This window comes from Pan troglodytes, chromosome 8 (genome assembly GCF_028858775.2).
Source record: "Pan troglodytes isolate AG18354 chromosome 8, NHGRI_mPanTro3-v2.0_pri, whole genome shotgun sequence".
Taxonomy (NCBI): domain Eukaryota; kingdom Metazoa; phylum Chordata; class Mammalia; order Primates; family Hominidae; genus Pan; species Pan troglodytes.
Genome location: NC_072406.2, coordinates 39,633,273 through 39,649,420, shown reverse-complemented (window position 1 = coordinate 39,649,420; position 16,148 = coordinate 39,633,273). Strand labels below are relative to the sequence as shown.

Here is a 16,148-nt window from a genome sequence, read left to right as displayed (position 1 = left end):
CCAAAGTAAATAGCTGCAGTCGCTCTCCAGGCTTAACCTTGTCCATACAGCAGCGGTCAATCTGATCGCTCCTGCGCTTCCCCCAGGACACGGATCCCACCTCTTTCTCCACCCCCCAAAACGCTCCCGGGGTCCCCAGGACACCGCTTTCTGCAACCCCGTGTAGGGCGCCCCTACTTCAGTCCAACGCGCAGCTCCGTCCCACCGCGGGCACCCCTCAGCTCCGGAGTCCCACCCCGGAGCTACCCCGGAGCTACCCCGTGCGCCCCCGCGTCGCGACGCACGTGCTCCCCGCTCCCATTCATTCCGCTCACTGCTGTCATTGGAGCCGTGACCTCTGAGCCCCGCCGGGCGCGAGCCTCCCAACCTCACCTGCGCGCGGACGTCGGCAGCGGCGCTCGGCCCCGACGGTCCCGCACGGCCTGGGGAGCTGGGCCCGGAGCTCCGCGCCGCCGGCCTCCAGGAGCAGCCGCGTCGCCACCGCCACCAGCGCGAGGCCATGGTCGGAGTCTGAAAGTCGCGGCAGGGCGGCGGCTCCGCCTCTGGCCCGCGATCCTCCTCCCGGGACCCGGAGCCGGAAACCTGGCACAGGAAGCGCTTCGGCCACGCCCGGGAGCGCGGTTCGCTCTTCCTCGCGTGCGGTCCGGCTGCCGGCGCGGACACTTCGGGTGTCTGCCCGTCTGCAGCCAACGGGGACTGCAGCCGCTCCCGGGAGGCGACGGGGCAGGGGCGTGCGGAGACCTGGTCTGGGGACCCCGAGCGTGACCTTCCCCGGGACGAGCCTCCTATCCCCACCTCTTCCCGGAAGCTGTGCAGGGAGACTGGCCACGCCTGCAGTCATAGCAAAAATGTCCCTGTGGGGACCTTTTATTAGCAAGAAATACTACCGCGCACCACCCTTGCAGCCACGAACTCTTTTGTTCTGCGTGTTTAGGCAGAAACATAACTCAGAGAATGGGGTTCCCGCTCCTCAGCCTAAGCCGGAGGCGACGGTTTCCGCTGCTGCTTCCCTTGGCAGTGACCTGCCACGCCCTGGTCGGCTGCCTTTTGCAATCTGTTCTTGAAGGAAGTTCCAGCCCATCGCATCTTCCTAGAAACAAGTCCGACCACGATCAGGGTTGTTGTGAAATAGTAGCTAAATTAGCCGGGTCTCGTGACTTTTGGACTCTCTCCTCCAAACGCCTTATAGGTATAGTTTGGCAATCTTGCTCACACCTGGGTGTGAACCTGCGTGTACCCAGCCCGGGAGATATTGGAGTCTGTACAGGATTAGTACCGCTTTTGGGTTAGAAAGGCCTTCTTTCCTTAGCTCTAAGGCCAGATCTACTGGTGCTGAGACAGCGTGTTCCGAACAGAAATTAAGTGATATAAACATTCAGCGCATGCACTCAAACACACAGAGCCAGTGAGATAGGGGGTAAGCATTAGAGATACAGAAATGCAATTTAGTCCTCAAAAAATTCACTCTAATGAGGAAATAGACCAGCAAGTAGGTAATTGCAGTTCTCTGATTCATGTATTTTCTTGTTCTTGGGTTAAAGAATGCGGTAGCCTCATAGCTGGGTACATTAATTTCATGTTTAATCGTGTGGATTTTTTGTGGAATGAAGACATCATAGACTATATAAAGACATCTATGAAAATAAGCCAGTTTAATGGTGTTTTTTCCATCTTGAAGAATAGTATGTAAAAATATGCAAAGCGCTTTACGAGTAAAGATTGTTGATATGCACCTGTAGCTTATCTTGGTTTAGATTAGGTTTATATATTAAGAAACATTCAAAAGGTAGAATTTGCCAAGTAGAGTGTAGCAATAAGCACTCGGGTTGTACTTGACAATCCTATGACTAAGACATTATCATTTGCTCCTTAAAAAAGATAAGGAAACATATAGAAGAAATACTGTATTGTCAAGTAAGTATCACACTCAAGCTCACATAGCTGGCAAGTATGGCACTACACAATTTTGTCAAACCATTTTCATTTAGAGATTGCTTGGCCACATTAAAACAGAAAACATTGCTCTTAAAAAGATGCTGTAGGCCGGGCACGGTAGCTCACCCCTGTCATCCCAGCATTTTGGGAGGCCGAGGCAGGCGGATCACCTGAGGTCAGGAGTTTGAGACCAGCCTGGCCAACATGGTGAAACCCGTCTCTACTACATATTCAAAAATTAGTTGGGCATGGTGTGTATGTTCTGTAATCCCAGCTACTTGGGAGGCTGAGGCAAGAGAATCACTTGAACCTGGGAGGCAGAGGTTGCAGTGAGCCGAGATGGTGCCACTGCACTTCGGCCTAGGTGACAAAGTGAGACTCCTTCTTTAAAAAAAAGAAAAGAAAAAAAGATGCCGTAGTATTGCAAGGCTAAGTAGAGACAGCAGTTGAAGTTCCTCAAGACTTCCAACATTACTGTATAGCTAAACTCTTGAGAAAAAACAGTAACCTACCAACTGGACATACGGAATTCACAAGTAGTTCTTTTGACCCAACTAGGCCAAGCATGAGTTGAGGAAGTTAAAAACACTATCTGAGTTATGCAGGTAAGTGCTAAAGAACAGACGTCTCTTGTGCAGTCTGAAAACAACTTTAGTCTATTTTGCTGCCCTTAGACAAATGAAAAGAGCCAGTACAGATGGATCAAAATGGCCTATGTGTAACTGAAAGCGATCAAGGTTGTCGTTTTGATGTTGGAGTGTTCGGTACCCTCCAAGACATTTTCTTGCCATATTGATGATACTGTTTAAAACATAATATCTACAATAGGAACAGGTTTTATAGCCAAAGAGATTGTAAATATAGTACCAGGCCAGACACAGTGGGTCATGCCTGTTATCACAGCACTTTGGGAGGCCAAGGTGGCAGGATTGCTTGAGGTCGGGATGTCAAGAACAGCCTAGGCGACATAAGCAAGACCCTGTCTCTACAAAAAATAAAATTAGCCAGGCGTGGTGGTGTGTGACTGTAGCCCTAGCTACTCAGGAGCCTGAGGCGGGGAAATTTGCTTGAGCCCAGAAGTTCGAGAGTTCGAGGCTGCAGTGAGTTGTGATCATGCCACTGCATTCCAGTGTGGATGAAAGAGTGGGACGCTGTCTCCAAATAAATAAATAAATAATCCTACGTATTACTGTGTCTTGATTTACAGTACTGTGTAAAACATCTCATCCTGATTTTACTAAATAAATGATCAATGAATTATCCAAATTATCTTACTCTGGTAAGCACATTTATTGAGAGAAAAGGTTCAAACATTTGCAGTGAAAGATTAGTTTCCCTAACCTTTTGTTTGTTGTTAGTTTTTGTGGATTTCATAGTCTTATGCAAAACGGAATTCTAAAGAATTTAAAGTTGCCAGTACTGATTTTCCTGAGATCTTAAGAGAAGGGGTTAGTATGCTTTCGGAATTTTCTCTGGGGTTTTTAGTCTATGACTCATTAGCTTGTTAAAGCATCACATGGGTGAGGGTTTAATATGCCTGAAATAGCCTTTTTTGTTCCATGGCTGGTGATCACATCTATTGACCAGCAGCTGTCTTGCCGGGACGTGCATCAAGCGGTACAAAATGATAACTACTAATGGAATGTGATATGCTGCCCCTGCCCCACCAATGTTAGAGCATCATAAAGGAGATTGTGTTAATTATATAATCTAGTTTATTCCACTCAGAGGCTCTCCCACAAAAGCAGAAAATATACTGTTGGTTCTTCCACTTATAATCATATTGTCCGATTTTCTGGTGTGAATGCTAAAATCTGCCACTTTTTGATTGAGTACACATTTATTCCCCCAGGATGCTACCTTATAATACATCATGGACTTAAGGGAACATATAAACGGCTAAAAGTGGCCCATATGGCCCATATTAGCCTGCTTTTATTACTGATTTGAATAAGATAGAAACTTGCTGTTGTAACTGATACTTAGTTCACTTAAGCCTGGATGGAATAAATTGGTGTTACTCCAGACAGTGGAGCAAATTATCCTAATGCTACCTCTCTCCAGTGATTTGAAATGTTATTTTCACTGTATAGGAAATTCTTTTATAGCTTTTGGTTGTTTCTGCACTTTTTATTGAGTTCCATTGATCTTTACATCTATTTTTAGAATAGCAATATTTTTTGTTATTGTATTCTTTTAATTTTTAATATAAGCAAACTTGTTTCTCTTAAAAAATTTATCGTTTATTTTTTCAGATTTGCACACTAAGATTGTCTATTTCTTCAAAAAAATCCTGCTAGGCTATTAATTGGATTCCTATTATGTTTATTAAATAATTTGGTGACACATTTTGACAATAAATCTGTATCCAGAAACAAGTTTTTTTGTCCCTTAGTCTTATAGTTTTATTAATACACCTACTCTCTTCTATTTTTTTTTTGTTTTAATTGCTTTGGATTGGAAAAACAGATGACGATTTTAGGTGTTGTTTATAAAATAAGAGTAAATATGTTCTGAGAATCTAAAGTGTGTTCAAAGCTTTCTTTTCCTCTACAGCTTTTAAAATATGGTAAATGTGTTTCAGTATATGGACTTTATGAGACATAGTTTGTTTCTGCAGAGGCAATTTCTAAACTTTTAGCTTTGTGGGTGGGCAGCTATCATATGTGGGATCTACAGCAGTTTTGTGCATCTAGTAAGCCATGTATTGCCTGGTCTTAAGGTATTTATGTCTCTTCTCTACCTGTTTCCTTTAGCTAATTGTGTTTCCAAAGGGCAGAATGCATGTGATTGTGTGCCTAATGGATTTTGGTTCCATTGAATTAACTAGTACTATACTTGTAATTCTGTAATGCAGCTCACCTCCATTTAAAAATATATATTTGTTGGCTGGGCGCGGTGGCTCATGCCTGTAATCCCAGCACTTTGGGAGGCCGAGGTGAGCAGATCACCTGAGGTCAGGAGTTTGAGACCAGCCTGACCAACATGATGAAACCCCATCCTTACTAAAAATGCAAAATTAGCCGGGCATGGTGGCACATGCCTGTAATCCCAGCTACGTGGGAGGCTGAGGCAGGAGAATCACTTGAAACTGGGAGGCGGAGTTTGCAATGAGCCGTGATAACACCATTGCACTCCAGCGTGAGCAACAAGAGAGAAACTCCATCTCAAAAAGAATATATATATATATATATCTCTGATATGCCTTCCAAGAGTGAAGATCTTTGAAGAAAGGGTATGTGTCTTCCTGTTTTAAACCTTTTCCATTTCCTAGGCTCTTGAACAGTTCCATGATATACTGACCTAAATGAATGTTGGCTAGATTGTGTTGAAATTACAAAGTAGCCTTTAAATAACAAAGCATGATGAAAATAGTGACTTGAGTTTCTTGAAGAACCATAGATTTTCTAAGGGATATTAGTGCTGTATATGCAACAAATGAGAACATTAAGAAGGATGTTTTATTTTATCAGCTATGTTGCCTGTTGATCCTGTTAAAGAAAATTATGTTCATAAAGCGGAAAACTGTATTTTATGTATCTTTTTCTGAACTCCTTTCAAATCAAGAGTACGTCTTGTAGCAGTTTCAAAGGTTAGGCATTAGTTTTTCACAACACAAATACTTAACTCACTAAAATATTTGTTTAAAATAATTTTTTAGAGTTAATATTATTAGTCTAATTATAAATGACTGTGTTTAAAATTCAAATACTTGGAGATGTCATTCTTATAAATCACACTGATACTTACTCAGTTTCAACTTAAAGTTGTCTTACAAGAAAAATATGCTTTTGTGAAAAAGAGGAAAATGAGTTAAATTGTTATCTTACATATCCTTTATCTAATGGTGTCTAATAAATTCTAAATTTTTCTCCCATGACATAAATGAATTTGGGCTAAAAATAGGACTTTTTTTGTAGTTTCTTAAATGAATTTGTCCTAGGAAAAATATTGTTTTACCATGCATCATAAGAAAGCCATAAAAATTTTAGAACCATCTAGTAGAACTAATTTTTCCCAAATAGCATAAACATAGACAGTATGGTACATCTCTTATGAAAAAAAATTAATAATATATTTTCAGAAGAGGTTTATTCTTTGAATTTTCTTCCATTAAGTCTCATTCTTAAAAATTATTAGGCCGGGTGCCCTAGCTCCATCCTGTAATCGTAGCACTTTAGGAGGCCAAAGCGGGAGGATCACTTGAACCCAGGAGGTTAAAGCTGCAGTGAGCCATGATTGTGCCTCTGCACTCCAGCCTGGGTAACTGAGTGAGCTTGTGTCTCAAAAAAAACAAAACAAAAAAACCCCAAAAAAGTGAAAGATGACGTCGGTTTGTAAATTTGTTTTTCCTGCCTCAGGAAGTTCTAGAAAATATTTTGGACCTTGATTTATCTGTTTCAGAAACAGATGATTTTATCCACCTTGTAAGTGGCGAAAAGACAGTGTTTGGATCCATTCCACTGGCTCACCGATATGGGGGCAACCAGGTCAGAGTAGCAACATCATAACTTCCCTTATGCAAATAGAAATATTTGATGGAAATGCTGTCCTACTAAAGAAATTATTTTGCATTAAGTTTTAAATTAGTGCATTGGGAGTTCAACAAGATGTGTCTAAAGGAATATGCCATCAGAAGATGTTTATAGATTAGCTGATGTGATTTCTTGCTGTGCTAAAGCTAGAGTCTAATTCTTTGAATGGAATTGAGAATACTGGGGCAGCATAAATATAAAATTTCTGTGGATTATTGCTAGAGAACTCATTCAGTGCACTTTTGGCATTTTTGGCAAAATTAAGTAGTACAATGTGTCAATATAAAAGGACAAGCCGGGTGCAGTGGCTCACACCTATAATCCCAGCACTTTGGGAGGCCAAGGCAGGCAGATTGCTTGAGCCTAGGAGTTCAAGATCAGCCTGGGCAACATGGTGAAACCCTTCTCTACAAAAATTAGCCAGGCATGGTGACACGTGCCTGTGGTCCCAGCCAATTGGGTGGCTAAAGAGGGAGGATCGCTTGAGACTGGGAGGCAGAGGTTGCAGTGAGCCGAAGTTGTGCCACCACACTGCAGCCAGGGTGACAGAGTGAGACCCTGTCTCAAAAAATAAATTAATATAAAACAGATAAAAAGAAGGACAAATAGATTATAATTATATCAAGATAGCCATAGAACAATGTACAACTACTAGAATGGGAGTAAATCAAGATTCCTTGGGGATGTTATTTGTGCTGCAGAAATCAGGAAGGAATTAAGGAACATTCTGGAAATCAAGCAAGATGTTAAGAAATTAAGCAACAAATTCAGGGTATGGTATCTGACTAATTAAAAACAGAAACGGGAACATAGGACCAATTGTTGTGACTGTGACTTTCCTGTAAGCTAGATAAGATTAACACTCTCTGGTGGTTTGGGGGCTTTTTGGTAATGATGGTTTGCTCAGGAACAAATTTTAAGACAAATAGTAAAGTATCGTAGGGTTGGTGTAGGATTAAATTAGGAAATATATGTAAAGTGCTTAACGTGTTAACTATTACAATTATTATAGCATCAGGTTCTGGTTTGCTGGGTTAGTTATTTCCTTCCTTCTTCAAAGTCCTGTAGACTAAAAGACAAAGTAGTCAAGCCATTAGGAGGACTTTAAGGGTCACCTTTGACAAACTTGAACATCAATTTATTTTTCTTTTCATCTTTTAAGTTCAGAGGTACATGTGCAGGATGTGCAGTTTTGTTACATAGGTAAACGTGTGCCATGGTGGTTTACTGCACAGATCATCCCATCACCCAGTTATTTATTTATTTATTTATTTAATGTATTTATTTTGAGATGGAGCTTTGCTCTGTCACCCATGCTGGAGTGCAGTGGCACGATCTCGGCTTGCTGCAACCTCTGCCTCCTGGGTTCAAGCGATCCTCCTGCTTTAGCCACCCAATTGGCTGGTACCACAGGCACTTGTCACCATGCCTGGCTAACTTTTGTAGAGACAGGGTTTCGCCATGTTGCCCAGGCTTATCTTGAACTCTCAAGTAGCTGGGATTACAGGCACACGCCACAACGCCAGGCTAATTTTTTTTTTTTTGTATTTTCAGTAGAGACGGGGTTTCACCATGTTGGGCAGGCTGATTTTGAACTCCTGACCTCAAGTGATCTGCCTGCCTTGGCCTCCCAAAGTGCTAGGATAATGGGCATGAGCCACTGAGCCCAGCCCCCATCACCCAGTTATTGAGCTCAGCATCCATTAGCTATTCTTGCTGATGCTCTCCTTCCCCCCAATCCCCCTACAGGTGCCCAGTGTGTGTTGTTCCCCATGGCATATCCATGTGTTCTCAGTCAGCTGCAACTTATAACTGAGAAGATGCAGTGTTTGGTTTTCTGTTCCTGTGTTAGTTTGCTGAAGGTAATGGCTTCCAACTCCATCCATGTCCCTGCAAAGGACATGATCTTGTTCCTTTTTATGGCTGTCATTCCTTTTTATGGCTGTCATGGGTCAGACCCTTGCCAATGTTCAGTGATTTACCAAGCATACATTTCATACTTGTTACACTTTATGCATAATATGTGTCCTACTCCGTTCGGGCTGCTATAACAAAATGCCTTGGACTGGGTAATTTATAAACAACAGAAGTTTATTGCTCCCAGTTCTGGAGTTCAGGAAGTCCAAGATCAAAGCACCCACAGATGTGGTATCTTTTGAGGGTTCTCTGCTTCATAGATGGCGCCTTCTCACTTCATCCTCACATGGCGGAAGCGAAGGCAGCTCTCTGAGGCCTCTTTTATAAGGACACGAACCCCATTCATGAGGATGGAGCCCTCATGACCTAGTTACCTCCTAAAGACCCTATTTTCTAATACCATCACTTTGGTGACTGGGTTTCAACATAGGAGTTTTAGGGGGATGAATACTCTCAGACCATAGCAGTGTGTTTTTATAAGATTTCCATTTAAAAAATTTCCCCCAAATATTCATGCTTAAAGAAATTATGGGTTATTTATTTTTACAGCATCTCTTTCTCTCTAATTTCATCTGGATGAAATGATACTATTACATGTGGGCCTATAACTGTGTAGGTCTTTTTGCTTTTGCTGATTGGATATGACTTTCCAGTCACAGACTATTGGTATGACTGGTATAAATAACACTACTAACTTTTGTGGCTGTGACATGTATATTCAGTTTATCTGAATTCCAAGCCACAATCTTAATGGCTTAAATTGTCTCCAGTATTACTTCTATTAGGACAATAGTAGAATTTTCATCTCTAGATCTTCACATATGCAGAGATATTTCCATTGTGCTTTTATCCTAACATTTGCCCAGGAGCCGCTGTGGTACAGTGAGAATAATGCTAGGTAGGAAAAAAGAATATGTGAAACCTAGAGCTGGCCCTGCAGGAACTCACTTTGTGACTTGGGCAAGTCACTTAAACAATCTGCCCCTCATTTTTCCCATCTAAAATGAGGTTAGGCTGGGCACGGTGGCTCATGCCTTTAACCTAGCACTTTGGGAGGCCAAAGTGGGAGGATTTCTTGAGCCCAGGAGTTTGAGACCAGGCTAGGCAACATAGGGAGACCCTGTCTCTACAAAAAAAAAAAAAAAAAAAAAAAAAAAATTAGAAAAATAATTAGCTAGACGTGGTAGTGCATACCTGTAGTCCCAGCTACTTGGGAGGCTAAGGTGGGAGGATCCCTTGAGCCTGGAGATCAAGGCTGCAGTGAGCTATGATCATGCCACTGCCCTCCAACCTGGTCGGGAGAGTAAGACTCTGTCTCAAAAAATAAAAAATAAAATAAAATAAAATGAGGTTAGACTAGAACCCCCTGTGTCTTTCAGTGTTAATATTGAGGAATGTGATTCTGTGGCTGTTCATGAAGTAAACATTTAGAATAATAGATTAAGCTTATATGCTTTTTCAAAGTGACTACATTTTATTGCTCAAAAAAAGACACATGAAAATAAATATCCAGATTAGTACTGTGGATGAGTCCTGTCTATATGCATGGTCCAGCCAACCCCAAAACTACTTATTGGCCCTTTTCTGTGCCTGCCATTGGACCACACTTTAAGGGGTCCAGGAGTAATAAGTATTTCTTTAAGTAATTAATTAATTAATGTAGAGATGAGGTCTTGCTATATTGCCCAGGCTGGCCTTGAACTCTGGGCTCAAGCAGTCTTCCCGCCTTGGTCTCCCACAGTGTTGGGATTACAGGTGTGAACCACCATGCCTAGCCTGGGAATAATAAGTATGTCATAGTCCCTGGTCCTAAGAAAATCACAGTCTTTAAAGAAAAAATACTTAAACACATGGAACAAGTAAACTATAAAAAATCAGAGGTCAGTTAAAGAGAGATGGGTCAGGTTATCTTTATGGAGGAAGAGGAAATCGATCTTGAGTAGAAGGTTAGCTAAGATTTCAGTAGGCGGAGGACAGGGAGTGGGTTGTGTGGCAGAGGGGAGAATAGCATCAACAAAGGCCCAGAGGTAGTGAGTGTGGGAGTCTATTGAAGGACAGCAGCCACAGGGCAGGGGCTATCACCCTGGTGTGGAATTCATCTTGACATCTAAACACCTGTAAGTACAGCATTCCTTATGAGAAAGAAACATGAGTTCTATTTACTGATTGTATTTATGTTAAAGACCTATGCAAAATAATTCATTCGCTTATTCAGGATCAAGTACAGGGAAAAGGTCACTATTGATGACACAAGTGGGAAATCAAGAGTTTGGAGGCCAGCAGCTCTCTCTCAGCCTTTAGCTAGATTAGAGGCTTGCTGGCTGTAAAAGTGTGGTTCTGGACATTCTGATTCATTCTTTAAAGAATAAAGAAATACTCTTGATCCTTTATGGATGAAATTGGTTATTTTTCTGATAAATTCAGAGAATATATTATTTTTTATTAAAATAATTTTTAAGGAAAGATATTTTGCCGTATTCCTATAGCCTAATAGAGTTTTATGCTAAAATAAAATTTTTTTTTTTTGAGATGGAGTCTCACTCTTGTTGCCTAAGTTGGAGTGCAGTGGCGTGATCTCGGCTCACTGCAACCTCAGCCTTCCTGAGTTCAAGTGATTCTCCTGCCACAGCCTCCTGAGTAGCTGGGATTACAGGCGCTCACCACCACACCCAGCTAATTTTTTTTTTTTTTTTTGTATTTTTGGTAGAGATGGGATTTCACCATTTTGGCCAAGCTGGTCTCAAACTCCTGAACTTGTTATATATCTGCCTTGGCCTCCCAAAGTGCTGCGATTACAGGCATGAGCCACTGCGCCTGGCCAATAAATGTTTCTTTTTTTGTTTTGTTTTATTTATTTATTTATTTATTTATTTGAGATGGAGTGTAGCTCTGTTGCCCAGGCTGGAGTGCAGTGGCGTGATCTTGGCTCACTGCAAGCTCCGCCTCCAAGGTTCACGCCATTCTCCCTCCTCAGTCTCCTGAGTAGCTGGGTCCACAGGCACCCCCCACCACGCCCGGCTAATTTTTTTTTTTTTTTTTTTGTATTTTTAGTAGAGACGGGGTTTCACCATGTTAGCCAGGATGGTCTCGATCTCCTGACGTCGTGATCTGCCTGTCTCGGCCTCCCAAAGTGCTGGGATTACAGGCGTGAGCCACCACGCCCAGCCAAATGTTTCTCTTTAAGGTGCAGTAGTGCTGCATGCTGCAGGATCATGGTTCAGAACTTGATCATTAGAAATTTTGGCTCATTATGGTGAACTAGAGATACTGAGGTTAGAAAATTACATTTTTGTTTGTTTGCTTGTTTTATTTTGTAAGTCTATGATTGATTACCAAGAATTTAAGGAAATTGCATTTTTTTTTTTTCTTTTTTATTGATCATTCTTGGGTGTTTCTCGCAGAGGGGGATTTGGCAGGGTCACAGGACAATAGTGGAAGGAAGGTCAGCAGATAAACAAGTGAACAAAGTTCTCTGGTTTTCCTAGGCAGAGGACCCTGCGGCCTTCCACAGTGTTTGTGTCCCTGGGTACTTGAGATTAGGGAGTGGTGATGACTCTTAACGAACATGCTGCCTTCAAGCATCTGTTTAACAAAGCACATCTTGCACCGCCCTTAATCCATTCAACCCTGAGTGGATACAGCACATGTTTCAGAGAGCACAGGGTTGGGGGTAAGGTCACAGATCAACAGGATCCCAAGGCAGAAGAATTTTTCTTAGTACAGAACAAAATGAAAAGTCTCCCATGTCTACCTCTTTCTACACAGACACGGCAACCACCCGATTTCTCAATCTTTTCCCCACCTTTCCCCCCTTTCTATTCCACAAAACCGCCATTGTCTTCATGGCCCGTTCTCAATGAGCTGTTGAGTACACCTCCCAGATGGGGTGGTGGCCGGGCAGAGGAGCTCCTCACTTCCCAGTAGGGGCGGCCAGGCAGAAGCGCCCCTCACCTCCTGGACGGGGCGGCTGGCCGGGTGGCGGGCTGACCCCCCCCACCTCCCTCCCAGACAGAGCGGCTGGCCGGGCAGAGGGGCGCCTCACTTCCCAGTAGGGGCGGCCGGGCAGAGGCGCCCCCCACCTCCTGGACAGGGCGGCTGGCCGGGCGGGGGGCTGATCCCCCCACCTCCCTCCCGGACGGGGTGGCTGGCCAGGCGGGGGGCTGATCCCCCCACCTCCCTCCCGGACGGGGCGGCTGGCCGGGCGGGGGGCTGACCCCCCCACCTCCCTCCCGGATGGGGCGGCTGGCCGGGCGGGGGGCTGACCCCCCCACCTCCCTCCCGGACGAGGCGGCTGGCCGGGCAGAGGGGCTCCTCACTTCCCGGTAGGGGTGGCCGGGTAGAGGCGCCCCTCACCTCCCGGACGGGGCGGCTGGCCGGGCGGGGGGCTGACCCCCCCACCTCCCTCCCGGACGAGGAGGGAGGACGCTCCTCACTTCTCAGACGGGGTGGCTGCCGGGCGGAGGGGCTCCTCACTTCTCAGACGGGGCGGTTGCCAGGCAGAGGGTCTCCTCACTTCTCAGACAGGGCGGCCGGGCAGAGACGCTCCTCACTTCCCAGATGTGATGGCGGCCGGGAAGAGGCACTCCTCACTTCCTAGATGGGATGGCGGCCGGGCAGAGACGCTCCTCACTTTCCAGACTGGGCAGCCAGGCAGAGGGGCTCCTCACATCCCAGACGATGGGCGGTCAGGCGGAGACGCTCCTCACTTCCCAGATGTGATGGCGGCCGGGAAGAGGCGCTCCTCACTTCCTAGATGGGATGGCGGCCGGGCGGAGACGCTCCTCACTTTCCAGACTGGGCAGCCAGGCAGAGGGGCTCCTCACATCCCAGACGATGGGCGGTCAGGCGGAGACGCTCCTCACTTCCCAGACGGGGTGGCTGCCAGGCAGAGGCTGCAATCTCGGCACTTAGGGAGGCCAAGGCAGGCGGCTGGGAGGTGGTTGTAGTGAGCCGAGATCACGCCACTGCACTCCAGCCTGGGCGCCATTGAGCACTGAGTTAACGAGACTCCGTCTGCAATCCCAGCACCTCGGGAGGCCGAGGCTGGCGGATCACTCGCGGTTAGGAGCTGGAGACCAGCCCAGCCGACACATCGAAACCCCGTCTCCACCAAAAAAATACGAAAACCAGTCAGGCGTGGCGGCGCGCGCCGCAGGCACTCGGCAGGCTGAGGCAGGAGAATCGGGCAGGGAGGTTGCAGTGAGCTGAGATGGCAGCAGTACCGTCCAGCTTCGGCTCGGCATCAGAGGGAGACCGTGGAAAGAGGGGAGAGGGGAGAGGGGAGAGGGGGGAGGGGAGAGGGGAGAGGGGAGAGGGGAGAGGGAGCTCTATCTACCACACAGTCTTGGGTGCAAAGTCAAGATCCATCATTTCAACTGAAATTGCATTTTTTAAGCTATGAAAGTGACTATATTTCCCCAGCTTTACGCAGGTATAATTGACAAAAATTGTGTACATTTAAGATGTACAACGTGATGTTTTGACATATGTATACGTTTTGAAATGATTACCACAGTGAAGCTAATTAACATATGCATTACCTCATATAGTTACTTTTTTATGGTGAGAATACTTAAGATCTGCTCTCTTAGCAAATTTCAAAGGTACAAGGTGTTATTATCCACTATAGTCTATCCATTTGGTCTTCAGGACTTATTCATCTTATAACTGCAACTTCGTGTCCTTTGAACAACATCTCCCCATATCCCCTAACTCATTGACCCTGATCACCACCATTCCACTCTCTATTTCTATGAGTTGGACTTTTTTAGGTTTCCCGTATAAATGAGATTATGCAGTATTTGTCTTTCTGTGTCTGGCTTATTTCACTTTAACATAATGTCCTTGAGCTTCATCCATGTTGTTGCAAATGGCAAGATTTTCTTCTTTTTTAAGTCTGAATCAGAAATTACATTTTAAAAAATGGCACAAGACAGTTGGAAAAAATGCTTATTTATGTGCTGTGAAGTTAAGTATTTTCTGTTTTCTTATAAATAAAATGCAATATTTCAAATAAATATTTGTAAAATTTCCTATTGTGCTAAGCACCATATAGGTTTTTTAGGAGATTAATAAAAGAAGTATACAACCCAATAGTCCCGTTTCTCAAAAAACTTATAATGTAGGATGCACCCCAGTTACCAATGAGGGTCTCCATACCACTCACACACTAGGGAGGTGGGGGAAGTGACTCAAATTGCTCAATTCTGCAGCTTCTGGAAATCCAAAGCTCTCTTCCCAATTCCTGGGATGCCCCGGGTGTATCCTCTGTCTTGTGTCTCCTCTCTACCTGGACTCCAGCTTTGATATGTGTGATAGTACCTATTTCACACTGGGCGACCCAGATGTGAAACTCAGCCCCATCGAAAGGATGAACACAAACAGCAAACCAAATGTACACAACGTCTTTAAGAACAGAGAGCATCTTGCTGAAGATTTCTGTGGGGAAGATGGAGGAAGGATTTTTTTTCAAAAGAGCAAAAGCAATAAATTCTTCCCCTTGGGTCATGCAGTGTGGCTTCCATCATTTTCCAAGATCTTGGTACCTGCTGGCATCTGTGCTTACAAAATCCCGTCTTCCTCAAGCCGACTTAGCAAGATGTTCCTTCAAACAAAAAGTCTTCTTTAGGAAGAGTTCTGTTTCCATTTGTTGAGTTAATACAGTTTTTAAAAGTTATTGGAAATACTTAAGAAAAAATGCCTTACACAAACTAGGATCATTTAGAATATGGATCCTATATTATAGTTTTCAGCATAGTAAATAGGGATTTGGACCAGGAAGAATATGCAAAAACATGAAGGAAATGTATAAGAGCAAAGAAGTCATCGCACTTGTCACAGCTGCTCTGTCTCCTACCTCGGCAACATTTACTGAACTTCTGGTCATCCTGGCCGGTGGAGAGTTGTCTACTTTCACGAGGCATTATTTCTAACTACCATTTGCTTTCTGGGTCAGTTCTGCCTGGATTCACACCATGTCACTGAAATTGCTCCATCTAGTGGTCATGTTTCAGTTATAGTTCACGGATCTCTCTAGCATTTAATGCATATCATTAAGCACTTCATCCTTGACATGCCTCCACTGGCTAATATGACATACTCTCATATACAGTGTATGGTGTGTGTATATACGTATGAGACATAGATAGATATTAGACAAATGCTAATCTACACTTACTATTTTAACTGGGTTTTAGTAAAATCCAAATCATATCTACAGCTGAAATTTGCTTCCAGATTTCCTCTTATTCAGTGCAGTCCATACTAGTGGTTAGGCAGGTAACTAGAATAGTTGGTTAAAATGGGAATAGAAAATATGATACATGTGCAGTTTATATATTTTATTTATTACATGTTTGCTGTATCCTGGTATAACTTTAAATATTTTAACCTCAGACATTTGCCAATTTTTTGTCACCTCATGTGTGAAGCCTTAAATGACCTACCACAAATAATCATTCTCTGCTCTGTTATCACTGTTCATTTTATATAATTCTGGTATTGCATTTATTATAATGTAACATCATGATTTTTTCATATGTTCTTCTTCCCTAGTAGAGCATGTACTCTTTGAGGTCTGGGTTCTGGGTCTTACCATTCTTTTTCCTAGCACTTGCCCAGGGCTTAGCATATAGTAGGTATAGCAGGTACTCAATGGATGTTTATTGAACTAATCAAATTTGAAACATAATAATGTAGAACCTCATATGATCTTAGAAACATATTTTGATTTTTGATTGGGATTGAAGAAATATTACTTTT

General features: G+C 43.7%; 1 protein-coding gene across 6 annotated transcripts in view; it reads right to left on the bottom strand.

Annotated features, from left to right (window-relative positions):
• Window positions 1–1,633, bottom strand: part of PDSS1 (decaprenyl diphosphate synthase subunit 1) — a 50,174-nt gene extending 48,541 nt beyond the window's left edge. For all 6 annotated transcript variants that reach the window (XR_010146835.1, XR_010146834.1, XR_010146833.1 and 3 more), the window contains exon 1: window positions 373–1,633. Coding sequence is in view for 2 of the 6 variants with exons in the window: in XM_016962814.4 (XP_016818303.2) it covers window positions 373–501 (129 nt within the window). In the remaining 4 variants the exon portion in view is untranslated. The remainder of the gene's footprint in view (window positions 1–372) is intronic.
• Window positions 1,634–16,148: the final 14,515 nt, after the last annotated feature.